The sequence below is a fragment of the Phacochoerus africanus genome, chromosome 1, assembly GCF_016906955.1.
Source record: "Phacochoerus africanus isolate WHEZ1 chromosome 1, ROS_Pafr_v1, whole genome shotgun sequence".
NCBI lineage: Eukaryota > Metazoa > Chordata > Mammalia > Artiodactyla > Suidae > Phacochoerus > Phacochoerus africanus.
In genome coordinates, this window is record NC_062544.1 from 164,708,602 (window position 1) to 164,727,923 (window position 19,322).

Here is a 19,322-nt window from a genome sequence, read left to right on the forward strand (position 1 = left end):
CAGATGGCTTCACAGGTGAATTTTATCAAACATATAAAGAGGAATTGGTGCCCATTCTCCTTAAACTCTTTCAAAAGGTTGAAGAAAAAGGAATACTCCCAAAGACATTCTATGATGTCACCATCACCCTCATTCCAAAACCAGACAGAGATACCACCAAAAAAGAAAACTATTAGCCAATATCATTGATGAATATAGATGCAAAAATTCTCAACAAAATCTTAGCCAACCGAATCCAACAACATACCAAAAAAATTATACACCATGACCAGGTTGGGTTCATCCCAGGTTCACAAGGATGGTTCAACATACGCAAATCAATCAGCATCATATACCACATTAACAAAAAAAAAGTGAAAAATCACATGATCATCTCAATAGACACAGAAAAAGCATTTGACCAAGTCCAACATCCATTCATGATCAAGACCCTCGCCAAACTGGGTATAGAGGGAACATTCCTGAATATAATCAAAGCCATTTATGAGAAACCCATAGCAAATATAATACTCAAAACTGAAAGCCTTCTCACTCCAGTCTGGAACAAGACAGGGATGCACACTCTCACCACTGCTCTTCAACATCGTTTTGGAAGTCCTAGCCACAGCAATTAAACAAACAAAAGAAATAAAAGGCATCCATATAGGAAGAGAAGAGATCAAACTGTCACTGTATGCAGATGACATGATACTATACATAGAAAACCCTAAGGACTCAACCCCAAAACTACTGGAACTGATTAATAAATTCAGTAAAGTAGCAGGATGTAAGATTAACATTCAGAAGTCAGTTGCATTTCTGTATACCAGCAATGAAATATTAGAAAAGGAATACAAAAATACGATACCTTCTAAAATTGCACCTCACAAAATCAAATACCTCGGAATACACCTGACCAAGGAGGTAAAGGACCTATATGCCGAGAACTATAAAACTTTAATCAAAGAAATCAAAGATGTAAAGAAATGGAAAGATATTCCATGTTCCTGGATTGGGAAAATCAATATTGTAAAAATGGCCATACTACCCAAAGCAATCTACAGATTCAATGCAATCCCTATCAAATTACCCAGGACATTTTTCACAGAACTACAACAAACACTCCAAACATTTATATGGAACCACAAAAGACTCAGAATCGCCAAAGCAATCCTGAGAAACAAAAACCAAGCAGGAGGCATCACTCTCCCAGACTTCAAGAAATACTACAAAGCCACAGTCATCAAAACAGTGTGGTACTGGTATCAAAACAGACAGACAGACCCATGGAACAGAATAGAGAACCCGGAAATAAACCCTGACACCTATGGTCAATTAATCTTTGACAAGGGAGGCAAGAACATCAAATGGGAAAAAGAAAGTCTCTTCAGCAAGCCTTGCTGGGAAACCTGGACAGCTGCATGCAAAGCAATGAAACTAGAACACACCCTCACACCATGCACAAAAATAAACTCCAAATGGTTGAAAGACTTAAATATACGACAGGACACCATCCAACTCCTAGAAGAAAGCATAGGCAAAACACTCTCTGACATCAACATCATGAATATTTTCTCAGGTCAGTCTCCCAAAGCAATCGAAATTAGAGCACAAATAAACCCATGGGACCTCATCAAACTGAAAAGCTTTTGCACAGCAAAGGAAACCCAAAAGAAAACAAAAAGACAACTTACAGAATGGGAGAAAACAGTTTCAAATGATGCAACCGACAAGGGCTTAATCTCTAGAATATATAAACAACTTATACAACCCAACAGCAAAAAAGCCAATCACCCAATGAAAAATGGGCAAAAGACCTGAATAGACATTTCTCCAAAGAAGATATACAGATGGCCAGGAAACACATGAAAAAATGCTCAACATCTCTGATTATAAGAGAAATGCAAATCAAAACTACCATGAGATATCACCTCACACTAGTCAGAATGGCCATCATTAATAAATCCACAAATAACAAGTGCTGGAGGGGCTGTGGAGAAAAGGGAACCCTCCTGCACTGTTGGTGGGAATGTCAACTGGTACAGCCACTATGGAGAACAGTTTGGAGACACCTTAGAAATCTATACATAGAACTTCCATATGACCCCGCAATCCCACTCTTGGGCATCTATCCGGACAAAACTCTACTTAAAAGAGACACGTGCACCCACATGTTCATTGCAGCACTATTCACAATAGCCAGGACATGGAAACAACCCAAATGTCCATCGACAGATGATTGGATTAGGAAGAAGTGGTATATATACACAATGGAATACTACTCAGCCATAAAAAAGAATGACATAATGCCATTTGCAGCAACATGGATGAAACTAGAGAATCTCATACTGAGTGAAATGAGCCAGAAAGACAAAGACAAATACCATATGATATCACTTATAACTGGAATCTAATATCCAGCACAAATGAACATCTCCTCAGAAAAGAAAATCATGGACTTGGAGAAGAGACTTGTGGCTGCCTGATGGGAGGGGGAGGGAGTGGGAGGGATCGGGAGCTTGGGCTTATCAGACACAACTTAGAATAGATTTACAAGGAGATCCTGCTGAATAGCATTGAGAACTTTGTCTAGATACTCATGTTGCAACAGAACAAAGGGTGGAGGAAAAAATGTAATTGTAATGTATACATGTAAGGATAACCTGACCCCCTTGCTGTACAGTGGAAAAATAAAAAAAATAAAAAAATAAAAAGAAAAACGTTTGACTTTGTGCCCCAGGGTGCTGAAAAATGAAGGTAAACTAGGTAATTCCAAGACTTGAATATTTAATTTAAAAGGAAACCCATAGTTAGAACCTTTAGGATAAGTTGTTTCATGATGATATGGATCAGGTAAATGTTTTTTCAGAATAGAGTATGTTTCAATTATTTTTATACTTTTTATTATTACACATTTCTCTTTTTTCATGTCAACCATCTCTCAAATCATTTTGTTCCTTCTACATGACTTTCAACATTTCCCTTCCTAATTTGGAGTTAGATTTTATCTGCTTTCCTTTTTGAGTCTTTCAGAATTTGTCCCGTCATTCTGATTCTCGACAAGGTTGTGACAGAGGGACTAAATTGGTGTCTAAAATATGTGGCTCTGACGACTTTACTTCCTTTATCTCCAAACTACATCTCTGATGTTTTCACAGTCCCCTCCATTCTATCTTTTGTTTCTTTTCCTCATAAACTTTACTCTCCTCTTTGCTGCAGGAAACGAGCCCATGCCTGCTGTGATATGGATATGAGAAACCACACCGCTAAGCAGCTCAGGCTGTACTTGACAGATTAGAGATTATTTTATTTTCTTATTTGGCTGTGTCAGGGCAGTGGTGTATTTATTTTTCTCTTTGATGCCAGTGACAACTATTACTATGCCAGCTCTGAATCCAGAGAGTAAATGAGTGAGAGGAGAGTGGGGCCTTTTAGTCTGACTCAACACAGCCCCCCCACCCCCCCCCCACCCCCGCTGCTGCCTCCCCAGCTCTGGCTGTGTTGCAGTCTACTGAAAATGGAATCTCAGAGAACAGCAGACCGGAGTCTCAGAGAACAGAGAGAAAAACATGGTTGTGAAGGAGGGGAAGAGAGAAGGGAGAAAGAAGGGAGAAGGTGAAGATAGGAGAAAGGAAAAATATAGGTTGATAAGAATTAACCAGGGGATACTGGCAAATACACTCTTGGTGCCTTTGTATCTCTGTTACTGCCTGCCAGTCGGAGTTATTCTTACTAACACATACACAAAGTGAAACAATAGAAGAGTCAGGTTTCCCAGAAATTGAAGTAAGCAGTATAATCGAGCTGCTTAAACTTATAAAACTATTAAATAGCTCCTTCCACTTATTTTTTCTTTTACTTTCTTTCTAATATAGTTGATACATGAAAGAGAATGTAGAGAAGACGTACGCAAGTTACAAATTATAACAGTATATTGAATACCTGGAAACCCACTCCAAGCCATGAGCCAGAATATTACCAATAACTTATCCCTTTCTGTGTGTTTCTTTCCATCACATTCTTTTCCCTCTTTCCCAGAAATTACCACATTGCTGAATTTTTTTTTAATTCCCTTATTTACTACACATACATATGCACATATGCATTCTCACCTGTATGCATGCATGCTTATACAATATTGTTTAATTTTCATAGTTTACAAACATTATAAAAATGAGGTTATGACAGAACACTGTAAACCAGCTATAATGGAAAAAAAATCATTTTAAAAATGAGGTTATATTACATGTAATTTTATGGGGCTTGATTTGTAGATCTTTATATATATATATATATATATATTTTTTTTTTTTTTCCCCACTACACAGCAAGGGGATCAAGTTATCCTTACATGTATACATTACAATTACATTTTTTTCCCCACCCTTTGTTCTGTTGCAACATGAGTATCTAGACAAAGTTCTCAATGCTATTCAGCAGGATCTCCTTGTAAATCTATTCTAAATTGTGTCTGATAAGCCCAAGCTCCTGATCCCTCCCACTCCCTCCCTCTCCCATCAGGCAGCCACAAGTCTTTTCTCCAAGTCCATGATTTTCTTTTCTGAGGAGATGTTCATTTATGATTTGTTGATCTTATGTTTCCAAGATTCACCTACATTGTCATAAGCAATTTTATTTCATTGCTCTCCACTGCTGTGCAATATTATATAATATAAATTTATTTTCCTTTTCTCCTTTTAATGAAATGTTTTTGCTATTTTGAACAATGTTGCTACTAATATTTTTTATACCTGGTATACATGTGCAAGTGGGACACTAAGGAAAACACTCAAAAATATGGTTATAAGGTATACAAATATGTTCAAAGTATATAAGAATGTATGTATAAATGTTAAAGCTATATACTCATAAATATATACACTGGAATAAATTTCTATTCAAGAGTAAAACACTAATAATAGAAAAAATGCTCATGAAGATGGGTATCCTTTTAAGGTATAAAGACTTATTATAAAGCCATCATAATTAGGAGGGTATGTTTTTGGTGCAAGGATAGACTACAGACCAATCGGATAGAATGAGTACTTGAGAAAAAGAAACCACAACACATCAAACAGGGGACATAGTAGATTCTGGGGGAAAGTGGGGTTAAAAAACAAATGACGTTAGAATAATTAATTGTCCCTTTGAAGAGGAAAAATTCAATTAGATGTCTACTTCATATTATACACAAAAATCAATTCCAGAAAATGGGCTTACTGCAAAAGGCAGACTTTAAAACACTTTAGAAGAAAATGTCTTTCTGATTCTGGGATATGGAAGAATTTATTAAATAAAATTTTTAAAATGCTAACCATAAAAGAAAAAAATTTATAAATTGACTACATTAATTTAAGAAATTCCGTTCATTAAGAGACATCATGAAAAAGTAAAAGCACAAGACACAAAGTGGGAGAAAATATTTGTGGCATATGTAACTAAATTCAGATTACCATATAAAACGTATAAAGAAATCAGGCAAATAAATTAAAATATGATAAAACAACTGATTAGAAAAATGAAACAGAAACTTTGGTCAGGTGTTATATGAAAATATAATCAACTTCATTAACAGTCAAAGAAATACAAAACAGACCACAGTATAATTTCATTTCATACTGATTAGGTTGCCAAAAAATTAAGAAGAAAAATTGGTACAACTACTTTGGAAATGATTTTACATTATTTTGTAAAAATGAGTATTTATTTTTAGACCCTACCACATGGAAGTTCCACTTCTAGGTATGGATACAGAAAGGCCAGCAAATCTGGGAACACAGACAAATATGTAATAGCTGGTTTATTTTTATTACATTATAGTACATGATAAAATAATGGCATGCGTATTTCCAGACTTTATTATGGCCACCCTGAATACAGTCTAGAGATTTCTTTAGTTCTAATTAAATATGGAGATATGTAAAATCCTTCCTTTCCCAACTCTCTGTTTAGGTTCTTGAAAAACATACTCGTTCTCCGTCAACAGTAATTCCCATGCAAAGCTGAGGAAACAATGAAATCTATGAAGACTTTCTCCCATAAAAAATTTGTGGATAATTTAAGGGAGTTGGTTGCCTCCCTGAAGTCTTTCTATGCACCTTCTAAGGGTCTGTTTCCTGGATTAAGAACTCTGCTCTAGGAGTTCCCTTTGAGGCTCAGTGGTTAACGAATCCAGCTAGGATCCGTAGGATGCAGGTTTGATCCCTGGCCTCACTCAGTGGGTTAAGGATCCAGAGTTGCTGTGAGCTGTGGTGTAGGTCACAGATGAAGCTCGGATCCTGCATTGCTGTGCTATAGGCTGGCAGCTACTGCTCCAATTCTACCCTAGCCTGGGAAACTCCATAAGCCACAAATGCAGTCCTAAAAAAAGCAAAAACAAAAAACAAAAAACAAAAACAACTCTGCTCTAGGCCATTCTCTTTCCATTGTTAGCACGTAAGGCACTGAGATCTTGCTTGGCTTCCATCTATGGACTGCACCTCTTCAGGATTTGGTTCCAGGCCCTTGTCCCTTCTGCCAGGTTTAGGGGTCAGAATTTTAAGACTATTGAACCCCCCCTTACCTTATCCCATTTAAGGACAGAGAAATAGTGATTCCAAAACCAGCACTATGGGCACTTAGGCCTAAAGGTCCCCAGGTTAGCAGGCACAATGATACAAGAGGTCAGAGTGTCAGGCATGCTTCTGTGGTATATTAAGAAGCCTAATAGTAAAGTCAGTATTCCTGAGGAATGTTGAAATGAATAATATAAACAACCTCCCATTTCTGAATCTAGATTTTCCTGAGTGAGTTACCCAGAGACCAACAACTCTAAGCAAGCAAAAGGGATTCATACCATCCTTCCAATACCTCCAGGAGGAATAGACAAGCTCCTCGGAGCTCCCGTTGTGGTGCAGTGGTTAATGAATCTGACTAGGAACCACGAGGTTGTGGGTTCGGTCCCTGCCCTTGCTCCGTGGGTTAAGGATCCGGCGTTGCCATGAGCTGTGGTATAGGCTGCAGACGCAGCTCGGATTCCGCATTGCTGTAGCTCTGGTGTAGGCTGGTGGCTACAGCTCCGATTAGACCCCTAGCCTGGGAACCTCCATATGCTGCGGGAGCGGCCCTAGAAAAGCCGAAAAGCCAAAAATAAAATTTAAAAAAAAAAAAAAGACAAGCTCCACTTCCGCTTTTCAATTATATTCACAGCTCATTTTTAAACATTCAGATTTTTTTATAGTTGCTAGCCATAATAACAAATGTAAGAATCTGAAATTACTGAGGATTTGGTTTGACTGGGAGATGTAGTTATTAATTGCAAAACACTACAGGAAATGTAAGGCATCATCTTAGAAGGAGGAGAAGGACAGGAGATTCTAAGAGTGTCTGTTCTGAAGTCAGACTGGCTGTTATTTATTACCATTTACTTACTGTGTACCTTGAGCAAGTCTCAACCTCAGCATCCTTGTATATGAAATAAGTATACCAACAGTATGTATCTCATAGGGGCACTGGGAGAATAAAATGAGGTAATGTGTGTAAAAACCATAGGTCAGTGTCTGGCACATGGGATGTGATTTAAAGCATGATCTATTCTTAAAATTTAAAATACACTCTTTTCTTCATCATTTAGATCTGCATTCCTTTTTTCAAATATTATTGAAGTCGTGGCATTTGTTTTAATTTCTCATTATCAGGTAACTAAAAGGGTATAATTTTCATTGTTTTTAAAGAGGAAGCATTTTATGGTTACTAATGAATCCTTAGGACACAAAAACGTATGTTCTGACAGTAAGCATTAGTTAGGTTGCCACTGTGATGACAAAACTGTGTTGCCGTAAGAGTGGAGACATGAAGTCAAAGATAAAAGAATAGTCCCCAAAGGTAGAGAGATGAATAGAGAAAAACATGGGTTTTATTTAAAAACAGCATTTAAAATATTTCTTAAGTGATAAAAGGAGGGAGAGGACTAGAAAAAGTGGTTGAATTCTTTAAGAAAAATCTATCCTTAAAAATTTTTTTTAAGATTTCTTTGATTTTATTGGCCAGGGAGATATTGTTAAATTCTCCCATGTAATATAAAAGGTGATTTACATCTAATTTTTGAAAGAAAATGAAGTAAATAAAACTAAAGAAAATCATTTAAATGGACTCAATGATCTCAAGATCTCAGATATAAAGTATCTGAGTCCAGCTCTAAAACCAACCTATGGGAGTTCCCGTCATGGCGCAGTGGTTAACGAATCCGACTAGGAACCATGAGGTTGCGGGTTCAGTCTCTGCCCTTGCACAGTGGGTTAACAATACAGCGTTGCCGTGACCTGTGGTGTAGGTTGCAGATGCAGCTCGGATCCCGAGTTGCTGTGGCTCTGGTGTAGGCCGGAGGCTACAGCTCCAATTCAACCCCTTGCCTGGGAACCTTCATATGCCATGGGAGCGGCCCAAAGAAATAGCAAAAAGACAAAAAAATAAAATAAAATAAAATAAAACCAACCTATGGCTGATTAGATCCAGTCTTTACCTATGGGAAGACCACGGGCAGTAGCTGAGTTTTCATTCATGTTCCACTATCACTCTTCATGACCTTCACGTTCTCATAAATTTCTGATCCTGGGCTCCATGGCTATCTGTCAGCTCACCCTCCAGCTTTTCAGTTCCCATATTCTCTTACATTGCTCTGCGAAATTTACCGTCCAACTTGGAAACTTGCACCATATTCTGCACACCCACCACGACTAATGTACTTAATAATATGGAAAATCCAACTACTTCGTCCTTTTGCATTAAATGAGTGCCCAGAATCTACCTCCTTTATAAAATTATTCTCAGAGTCTAATCTAACTGACTGTCCTAAAGCCCTCCTTTTCCCATTCCATGCAAGTATGAGTATAAATTCAGGTATCCCTTCTTCCCCTTAAAAATGTGATTATTTTTGGATGGGATTCCCCAATTAAAAAAAAAAAATCTCTCATGTGTATGAGAACTTCTAAGGGAATAAATGAAGAAGCATGTGGCATGTTAGTAAATACAGACTGATTTACACCATTTTATTTTTTAGTTTAATATTTTAAAGTTATTTTTAATGATATTAATAGATAGAAGTAAAGCACATTTTTGACATTAAGTATTTGACTCTGGAGCCAAACTATTTAGTTATTAACACCAGCCCCATTACTTACACTGTATTATTTTCTCCAAACTTATGCTGTCTCAACTGTTATGAGGATAATAAAGATATCTTCTTAACAGGATTACTTGGAGGATTAAATGAAATAATCTATGTAAAATACTCTTTAAAAGGCCAAAGTACCTATCAAGTACTTAATAAATGTTTGTTGTGTTGTTCTTAACATCATTAATTTATCAGAAACATGTAACTGGTCATTTTCTAAGGTTTAAGTGCTAAGTTTGAGTGACTCACACAACGAGATTCACCCAATTATGAAAGAGTCAGTTTGGTCAAAATTTAAGTGTATACCTTTCCTTTGGGATTTCTGAAATTGCACCTGGAGATCAAACAGCATGAAAGTAAATTATTGTTTTTCATCATACAGTACCCCAAAATATTGGACCTGTCAATATTCTTTCTCTATTTGAGTGTGAAGTCACCCACCATCTTGCAGGGGTTGAATCCAGGGGAGACCTACACCTGCCCCACTTGACTTCTCATGTGTTAGACACGGTCCACCCTCCATCTACCTCTTCCTTTGATCACCAGACACATTCCCTGATGATTTGCTTCCTGTTTCTTGGGCCCAGTACTTCTTAGTCCTTTGTGGGAACCTCTTCTGTTCCTTCAAATAGTGCTGTTGCCCAAATACCTTCCCTTCTTGCTCCACACACTTGCCCTGGATGACCCCATTCTCTCAGGATTTCAACAAGTTGATGACTCCTTACACACCCTTACTGCCACTGCCTGACACTAGGCCCTCATCACTTGCCAACATACCCTGGAAGGATAGGAAATTCCCTCTTAAGTAGTCCCCTCACTGCCTTTTCCCCACTTTAAAATTTGTCCTTCTAAAGGCCACCAGAACAACCTTTGTAAAGCGTAAATCTTGTAGTTCCCATTGTGGCGCAGTGGAAACAAATCTGACTAGGAACCACGAGGTTGCGGTTTCGATTCCTGGCCTCACTCAGTGGGTTAAGGATCTGGAGTTGCTGTGGCTGTGGCATAGGCCAGCAGCTATAGCTCCAATTAGACCCCTAACCTGGGACCCTCCATATGCCATGGGTGCAGCCCTAAAAACCAAAAAAAAAAAAAAGGTGTAAATCTGACCTTGTTACCCTCAAGCTAAAGCTTGTAAAAATTTCCCTTACCTTGGCGGACAAAATTTTAAAATATTTACACTATCTATCCTTTCTGCATTTTAATCTAACGACCCACATTAAGAAAGCACCCTGCAAGTTTTTGTTGTTCAAACAAAGAAGATAGTTCTAAAAGTTTTGCCAGGGATGCACTTTTTATTCAAATCACTTTCTGTTATAAATTATTGATTGCAGCCTTAAGAGTCAATTAGAATAGTTTCTCAACTACAGCAAATATGTATCACCAGGTCTCTTGAACTGAAAATTTTTAAAACAATTACACACAATGCATGTGTATGACACACACACACTCTGTACATTGTTGTGCTTTACAAAATAGATGTATAGATTTATAATGATAGTAAAAGCATATTATATAAATGCATACACTTAAGTATACTTAAAATCAGTTATGCAAAGGAAACAGGGTAGTAATGAAACTGATTATTCCATAAAATATAGCATAGTCCACAAGTTTAGAATCTGGATCTATTATAAACTTTAGATTTCCATATTATAGAACTGCTAAAGATCAATATTTGCTATAAACTGATAAACAACTATTAAGAGTCCCCACATACCAGATTCTGGCATCAATGTATAGGAACAATGATTAGGGATGTAAAGGAATTCAAGAGAAATTGCTCAATGAAGAGGATGGGATTATACATCCTATTGGACCAGGAGCAGAAGTTCTGAATTTTTTCCTGACAAAGGTTCTGCTTCTTGTAGATGATGAGATTAAACAAATAATTGGCCTTTCAAGATGTTACATTCCTCATCTTCAGAAGGAAGGGTTTTAATTATACAGATCTGCAAGGCCCTTGTCAACTTTGAAATTTGAATATTTGGCTATGGCATACCCACAGAACAGAAAAGCCATCCCCTGAACATGCTTTGAGAAGGATCAAATCTACTGTGACTCTCCATCACAAACTGTTAGTAGATCTCTTAGTTGCCTAGACTTTATGCAGCTCCCCAGTCTACCTCTGCAAGCTTCTAGCTACAGGTGTTAAAATCCTCAGGTTCCTCACTCCCTTAACCATGCTAGACACTTTTATATAATGTAGCCTGAGTTGTTCTAGGCTTGAATCAATAAAAATTTAACAGAGAATTCAACATAAACCATCCCCGCTTTCAGGTCCAAATAATAATAGCTCCTTAGCCTTCCAATGACACATGCTAAACACTTCATAAGCAAAGGCTGGATGGGTGAATAACATGTGTTTTTAGATTCAGTTTCTTGTGTTAGAGACATACAGCTGTATGCAGTAAAATTCCAGGGTAGAGACTTGGCTGTTTCAGAAAATGTAAGACATCCACACCATCATAGTCATAGCTGCTGAACATGTTTTCTGCAGTGGAGATTTAATGTATTGGATAGGATTATAAGTGAATTGGATTGGCTTCACCATTTTGTACCACATTTTGCTTTATGATGAGCTGCAAGCCAGAGTCTATATAGTTAGACTTGAAGCTTAGCAGCATAACTAATAAAATATAATGAGAAAAAAACAAGTTTGCATTTGACAGTGTATTGACTGAAAAGCCATCCTGGCATTAAATAACTCTGCTGATATTTGGAGATGTCTGTCTCAGACTGCTCTCTTATAAACTTCCCCTTAGAAAGGAAACCCTTGACATTTGGTTACTTTTACACTTCCGTCAAATATAGGTAAGGTCTTGCAAAGAAGATGGAAAAAAGAATGCAAAAAAAGAATGCAATGTGCTTATCTGTGTTATTTAAGCCCCCCCCCTCCAAAGGCAATGTACTTCACATAACTCAGGCCAAATTATCCACATTCTAAGTCAGAAGTCCAAAACTCAGAAAGTCCAACAATCTAATTCTAGTTTTCTTTGATGTGAAGCCTTGTATTTGTCAGAAGACATGCGAGCTTTGAAACTGTGTCAGAAAAATGTTTAAAGATGTGATATACTGAAAAAAACGACAATTCACCCAGTCAGTGTGAGTCCAGGAAATGTGCGATGTGCGATTCCTCCCACAGACCACTGGACCCACAGCCTTCTGGAACTTGAGCTCCGAATGTCACTTACCCTATGACGATACAGGAGATGGCAGTTCCCAAGAAGGCATATGTTAAAATAGATCCTAAATTTTGAAAAAAGTGTCTCTGGGGAGAAAAAAATTTATATTTCATATCAGCATTTTTTTTTCTCAGTGTAACAAGAAGTAAAAAATAAATGTATGAGTTTTCATAGCCCGACCTTTCCTCACTGTTTAGGCGAACTTGATTTTTGACATTTCAGTTCCTGGCCTTATTATACAAATAATGTTTATCTGATTTATACTGCAAAGCATAGAGGTTTCCAAGAATAGGGGAAAAAATACATCTGGAAGGTGACATGGTAAGATTAGAGAAATTACTTCCAGAACTGGCTGGACCTGAGGAGAGAGGGAAGGGTTGGGGCAATGGCCATGCAGGACTCTGAAATGATTCAAGGAAAACAGGGTTTTTTTTTTAAAAAAGTTTTGTTGCCACTGGAACTTCTTCACCACTTTAAAAATACTATACTTAAAGACTTCACTTGCCTCGACTTTTATTGGATCGCTGATTTATATTTGTTCTGAATGTGATGAAGCAAAACCTTAATCATCTACAACAGTTTATTTTAATGAATCACACAAAATGACACTAGGCTTTGGATGAGGAAGGATGACAGGAATAAATCCAGCCTTCTAAATTGTCGAATGCTTGCCTAGGAAAACTCCCTTTTAGTTCTCTAAGTTGGATCTGAGTAGCCAGAACTGACAGCAAGAGGGAGCCTAGAGTACACAAGAAAAATCAGATCTGTGCTAAACAAGCCAGGACTGCTGGAGCCCACAAGCCAAAGGGAGGAGAGTCCCAGGAACCTCTGGAGTTGGGGAGTGAAAAGCAGCTGCACTACCTCTGTATCTCGAAACTCATTTAGGCCAGAGCCTCACTCTGCAGCAATGGGGATGCTAGCACTTAAATCATGATGCGAATTACTAATTTAGGAAATGTGCACATTCAGGCTGCACCTAAGCAATGCCAGGCAAGTATATAGACACTGCAAAACTGGACTTTCTCTCTGTGAGAATCAACAGCTGAATGTTAGGAAAGTACTTCTGAATTTTCTCCCCAATGGAAAAACTCAATATTAATTAACAACTTTGTGGTTACAATCATCTAGAATAATATTGCCCCAAAGAAATATATATCATTTAAAAAATTGTAGTAGCCACATTAAAATGTTTTAAAAAGCAAAATGAATTTTGATAATATATGTCTTATTTAACCCAATATATGCAAAACATTATCATTTCTACATGAAATCAATCTAAAACATTATTGAAATATTTTACATTCTTTTTGACACTGAATCTGTGAAATCCAGTGCATATTGTACATTTAAAGCACATCTTCATTTCAGACTAGCCACATTTCAAGAGCCTAAGAGTTGCATGTGGCTCTTGGTCAGTATATTGGTCAGAGCAGGTTTAGAAGAATGCTAAGCATGTCTAATTTGAGTCTGTATCACAAAATCTAAGATAATGATATTCTTACCAAATAAGTAAATGTACAAAATAACTGGCTTTTTTTCAACAGTGCTGGCAAAATTCTCTACTTAATGATAAAAGAAGAAAGTGATCACTCCATAGTTACCTTCTTTAGGCTGTATCCTGCATGAAATATAATTGGTGGCAGTAAAACATTGAAGAAGATTTCTGGGTCAAATGTCATCTGCCAGAAAAGACAAAAGTGTAGTTAGGAAGTTATTCCTTTGCGCTCTTAAAAACAGGTTTTAAAGAGTTATAGTCATCTTTGCTAAGGTGTATGAGGCATATTAACATGCTATTAAATTATCAGAGATGAAAAATAAGAGAAAATGCAAGCTTAGAAATTCATAATTTAACTGTAAAGTAGTATTTTAATTGTAAAACTTATACTCCAATTCTGTAGCTAATAAGAACAACAAAAAAAAAAACCTCAGCAAAACCTCTCTAGGCAAAGAAAACTCTTTCCTTTTTTTTTGATTAGTCATCCTTCATATTTTAAATGTTCTTATTCTTTTTTTCTCTGGTCAAGGGGATTGGTAGTGTTCAAAAATTGTAGCTTCTGACAAGGATTTATTTAAAGTTTTCCCAAACAAAACATTTTTAGAAATTTAGTCTTAGTTTTACCTGCTTTATCCCATTCTAAATTTCAATATATTTTCCAGACTCTGGAAAAACACGTTTGAAAGTGAAAGTGGATTTTTCTAGTATTTGCCTATTGGCTTTTCCTTAAATGTTTAAATAAACTTGGCAAAAAATTTCTTAGTGTGAAGTACAATGAAATGAGATGTAGAAATTTTTATATGCAGTATCTGCTATTTGCTGGGTAGTCTAAAAATGAAAGCTCTTTTCATTTTTCAAACCTTCTCTAGACACATTTTCTTCTTCCCAATTTCTCTTTCTCTCCCCACCCTCACCCCCACACCACCATTCATTTTACCTCTTAGGCCTTCTTGCCATTATAGTACTCATCAAAATCTTTCAGATGTATGGGTTTCACAACTGTAGTTTCAAATTTCCTCCCCTTTTTTGCCTGGATTCCTACTCATATCTGAACCTGGAGCTCAAAAAGATACTCCTCACTGAAACACGCTTTGATTTCTGCAGTCAACACTGACCATTCTTTCTTCTACGTTTTTTCATCACTTCATACTCTGCCTTACAGCATGTTTCATAACATATTTTAAAGGATTATTGGTTTGTTTGACTATTTTCCCTATTAAAATTGGGAACCTATCAAGGATCAATCACAATGATGCCTTAGTCAATTCCATATTGCTTTCATCCCTCCTGGTGCTAGCCCATTGCTCAATATATATTTTCTAAACTGGAAAAAAAAAAAAGTAATTGCCTTCAAGAGTCAAATCTATTAAAATGGAATGAATTCTATATATCTAATAACCTTACACATCACAAGGAAGAATTACTTAAGTAAAAATTAGAAAAGGCTTTCTTGACTCCATTTTTTCACTTTGGACCTAATTGAGCAGTTAAGTAGGAGTCACCTGACTCAGCTGGGTGCCCCCTTATAAACCTGGTTATTTGCTCATTGATGCTACAACATCTTATACCAGCAAGCATTCAGCTAGATCAGCTTGGCCCATTCATAGCTCTCTGTGCCTTCATTTCTTCATCTTTAAAATAAATATAAATCCTATAAAACTGAATTGTGATGATCATTGTACAAATATAAATGTAATAAATTCATTGAGTAATGAAAGATAAAATAAAATAAATGTAATAATCTGATACCTAATTCTAAGGTGGTTATAAAAATTCAATGAATTAATACTTGTAAAGCCCTTTCAGCATTGCCTAACACCTAGTAACCACTTTTAAGTATTTATTATTAAAGAAAATAAAATGTCTGACTAAAAATTTGAAGTATTCTAGTTGAAGAAATTGTCCTGCTGTCAGGAACTTTTGAAGGTAATGAACTGTGTAACATTTGAGCAAAGGTGTTACTTTTCCTTCTAAGTTTACTCTTTTTTCTAAGATTATCTGAAACACCATAATTGATCTATTTTTCTGAGGCCTCTTTGAGAGTATATCAGTTACATATTTGAAAGTTTTTAGCAAGGAGATATATTGCTGAGTTCCGGAGGAGCAAAGTAATGCAGCTGTGATCATCTGGAAGAGAATTACAGTGGCACATCTTGGATAGAAGATCCCTTGCCTCGGCAGTTTTTCTGCAAAAATCAGGTTAATCACTCAACCAGAACATTCCAATAATCAGAATGCCCTATCCCCTGCATGTAGGTTAACTAATGTGCTATTGAATTATATTTTCTGGAGCAGGCAGATGAAACTGGCAGACTGAGAATGGCATGCAGCATATGAGGATTTATCTGTATATACAAAACAGATCTGTGTTCCTTTCAGACTTGCTATAAGCCTAGGAACTGCTAAATCAGAGTTCTGGGAGTAACTCCAAACCCAGACAATTTCTCAGAAATCGCTGGATCAGCCTCTGCACCAACCTCCAGATGGTGGTTCTACATGTCTTTCTCCTCAGACTCTGTGTTCAAATCACGGCTTTGAAGATGAGACTGTTTTTTAAGGCCCTAATAATTAAAATTTTTCATTACAGTATGGGGGGGGGAATCTAAGACAGATGTGAAAGGGAAGAGCAGAAAGTTAAAAATATTTCAGCTCAATACATTAGTCTTAAGATACAAATCTTATGGACCAGCCCTGTCTAATAGAACTTTCTGTGATGATGGAAATGTTCTATTACTATACTGCCCAATGCAGCAGCCACGAGCCACATGAGCTACTGAGCAGTTGGATTTTAGGCTACTGGAACTGAGGGGCTGAGATTTTTACTTTCCGTGGCTAGTAATATTGGTCATGTATTTATAAAGAGTTAATAGAATTAAAAAATTAAAACCATTCAGTTTCTAGATGGTCTATCATCCTATATAAAGAATGGCTTCTTTGGAGCAACAGATCTGAGACTCTGAGATGGGAGAATTAAGGATGCTTTATGAAAGCTGAGTTTTTTTGTTTTTTGTTTTTTTCCTTTGGCCATGGCTATAGTGGAAGTTCCTGGGCTAGGGATTGAACCCACGCCACAGCAGCGACCCAAGCCAGACAATACCAGATCTTTAACCCACTGCACCACAAGGGAACTTCTGAAAGCTGAGAGTTTTACTTATGCATTTTTTGGAATTAAAAAAAATTTATTATAGTTGATTTACAATGTTCTGTCAATTTCTGCTGTACAGAAAAGTGACTCATTTGTATATATATATAGTACATTCTTTTTCTCACATATAACCTCCATCATGTTCCATCGCAAGTGATTATATATAGTTCCCTGTGCTATACAGCAGGATCTCACTGCTTATCCATCTCAAATACAGTAGTTTACATCTACTAACCTCACACTCCCAATCCATCCCACTCCCTTCCTCTCCCCTTGGCAACCACAAGTCTGTTCTCCATGTCCATGAGTTTGTTTCTTTTCTGTGTATAGGTTCATTTGTGCCATATATTAGATTCCATATGTAAGTGATATCATATAGCATTTATCTTATTTATTTTATTTTTATTATAGTCGATTTACAATGCTGTGCCAATTTCTGCTACACAGAAAAGTGACCAAGTCATTCATATATATGTATACATATGTGTTTGTGTGTGTGTATTCCCTTTCTTACGTTATCTTCCACCATGGTCTATCCCAAGAGAACAATTTTTAAATATTGGGGTTCAAGTATTAAAATACCAGGTAATATGAGACAGAAAAATACTAATATGTTCAACTATCAAAGACACAGAGTAGTTTTTTTCTATTTTCTCATAATATGCATTATGCATAAGTACTTGGATAGGAAGAGCCAGATATATATTCATAGAGGCAGTCAACTTGAAAACTTTCAAGAGTAGAAGGGAAAGATTCCAAGGTTAATTTTAAAGTTCATGAGAAGGTTATAAATACAAAATTCTGTTTGGGCCTGAGTATTAATGCATCTAGCAACTCAATATGAATTATCTGGGAAGAAATATCAGTGTTCTATGCAACCACTAAATAAATAAGCACTAAAATAACAACTTGAATAGGGGACTATGATTTATGTGGCATATTACTTCCAAAGAGGTCTTTTTAAAACATTGTTTCATCACCTCCAGCAACATTCCTGAGTGGTAGCTGGCAAATGCAATTACCCCCAATTTTCAGATACAGAAGAAGAAATGAATGGCATGCCCATTATCAATAACTGTGACAGAGATATCATTGGGAATTGGGTGTATAAGCATGGGTAAACTGAATGTGTGCTTTTCAAGGGAATACCAGACTGACACAACTACTTAAAGCAAGACTGAAAAGTGTTTAAGAGAAGCTGGGACTTCAGAAGTAGGTTTTCATTATTTTGGCAATCCCAGATTTCTCTGGAAAAGTAAAAATGGTTAACACAATGTGTTCACTCATTTTCAATGCTTTGTTCATTAGAAATGTAACAAGCTTCTTCTCTGCTGCAAACTTCTTGAAGATATATGATAGACGGACTGAATTCATGAAGGTCATAGTCAAAGGAAGGAAAGACACTGTGCAGTTTCAGTATGAGGCATGGGGCTGAACTGTAATTCAGAGTTCTTTAGGACAGAGACCTCACTCTAGGCTTGCTGACCCTGCAGGGAGACTTGATACCAAAGCAGAATATGAGCTGGGTTTTGAAGGATGTAGGAGCTCATCTATGGGCAGTAATATAAAGAACCACATGTAATATAAAGAACCCCAATATTTATAAAGAGGAGGCCAGGATTTTTAAAGCCACAGAGGAAACTAGTAGCTTCCTGGAATTTCAGTTACACTTGATAGCAAGTAAAGTAATCTGAAATATTTTAAAAATTTTTAAAATTCAGATAAATTAAAAAGTGAAATTCAAAATCTTAATGCATTTTTAATATAAGTCAGAGACTTCAAAGAAAACTTAGCTATCTCGAAACAGGCAGCTTTGGGATGTATCTAGAGTCAGCTCAAGGGCATGTGCTTCCTTTCCTCTGCCCTAAGTCATGCTTTGATGTGAGAAGCACTAGAGAGGGAGAAATAAGAATGTAAATTTAAAATATCTGATGAAATATACCACCTAGTAATTAGATGGTCTTAGTTCATTAACTTGATCTCCTTGAGCCATAGTCTCCTTATTTGTAAAATGGACCTGCTTTCTAGAGTTACTTTTGAGGATATGTAATAATAGATATAAATGGTTGTACTTGGTACCCAATTTTTATTGTTTCTTAAAAAGTGCTCACTGACCTGAATCTAAATGAAAGAAACTGTTGAAATAATGGAGCAAGGATTGGAGGCACAAGGCACACTTGGAGAACAGAAGCAGACAATGAACACCGCCTAAGGGATGGAGGAGGAGGTTAAGATCTGGCATATGGATACTACCCAGACTACGAACCTCTCTCTGACCAAGAGGAAATGAATTGAAATTGCATTTATTCAAACATAGAGAAAAGAAGAGATATTTCACATAGCAGGATTAAACAATAAAATGGCTATTGG

General features: G+C 36.7%; 1 protein-coding gene across 3 annotated transcripts in view; it reads right to left on the reverse strand.

The window, feature by feature from the left end:
- Positions 1-19,322, reverse strand: part of SLC9A9 (solute carrier family 9 member A9) — a 557,820-nt gene that overhangs the window by 502,349 nt on the left and 36,149 nt on the right. For all 3 annotated transcript variants that reach the window (XM_047784062.1, XM_047784054.1, XM_047784070.1), the window contains 2 exons: positions 13,914-13,991; positions 12,322-12,398 (listed from right to left, as the gene is read on the reverse strand). In XM_047784062.1, the coding sequence (XP_047640018.1) occupies positions 12,322-12,398; positions 13,914-13,991 (155 nt within the window). The remainder of the gene's footprint in view (positions 1-12,321; positions 12,399-13,913; positions 13,992-19,322) is intronic.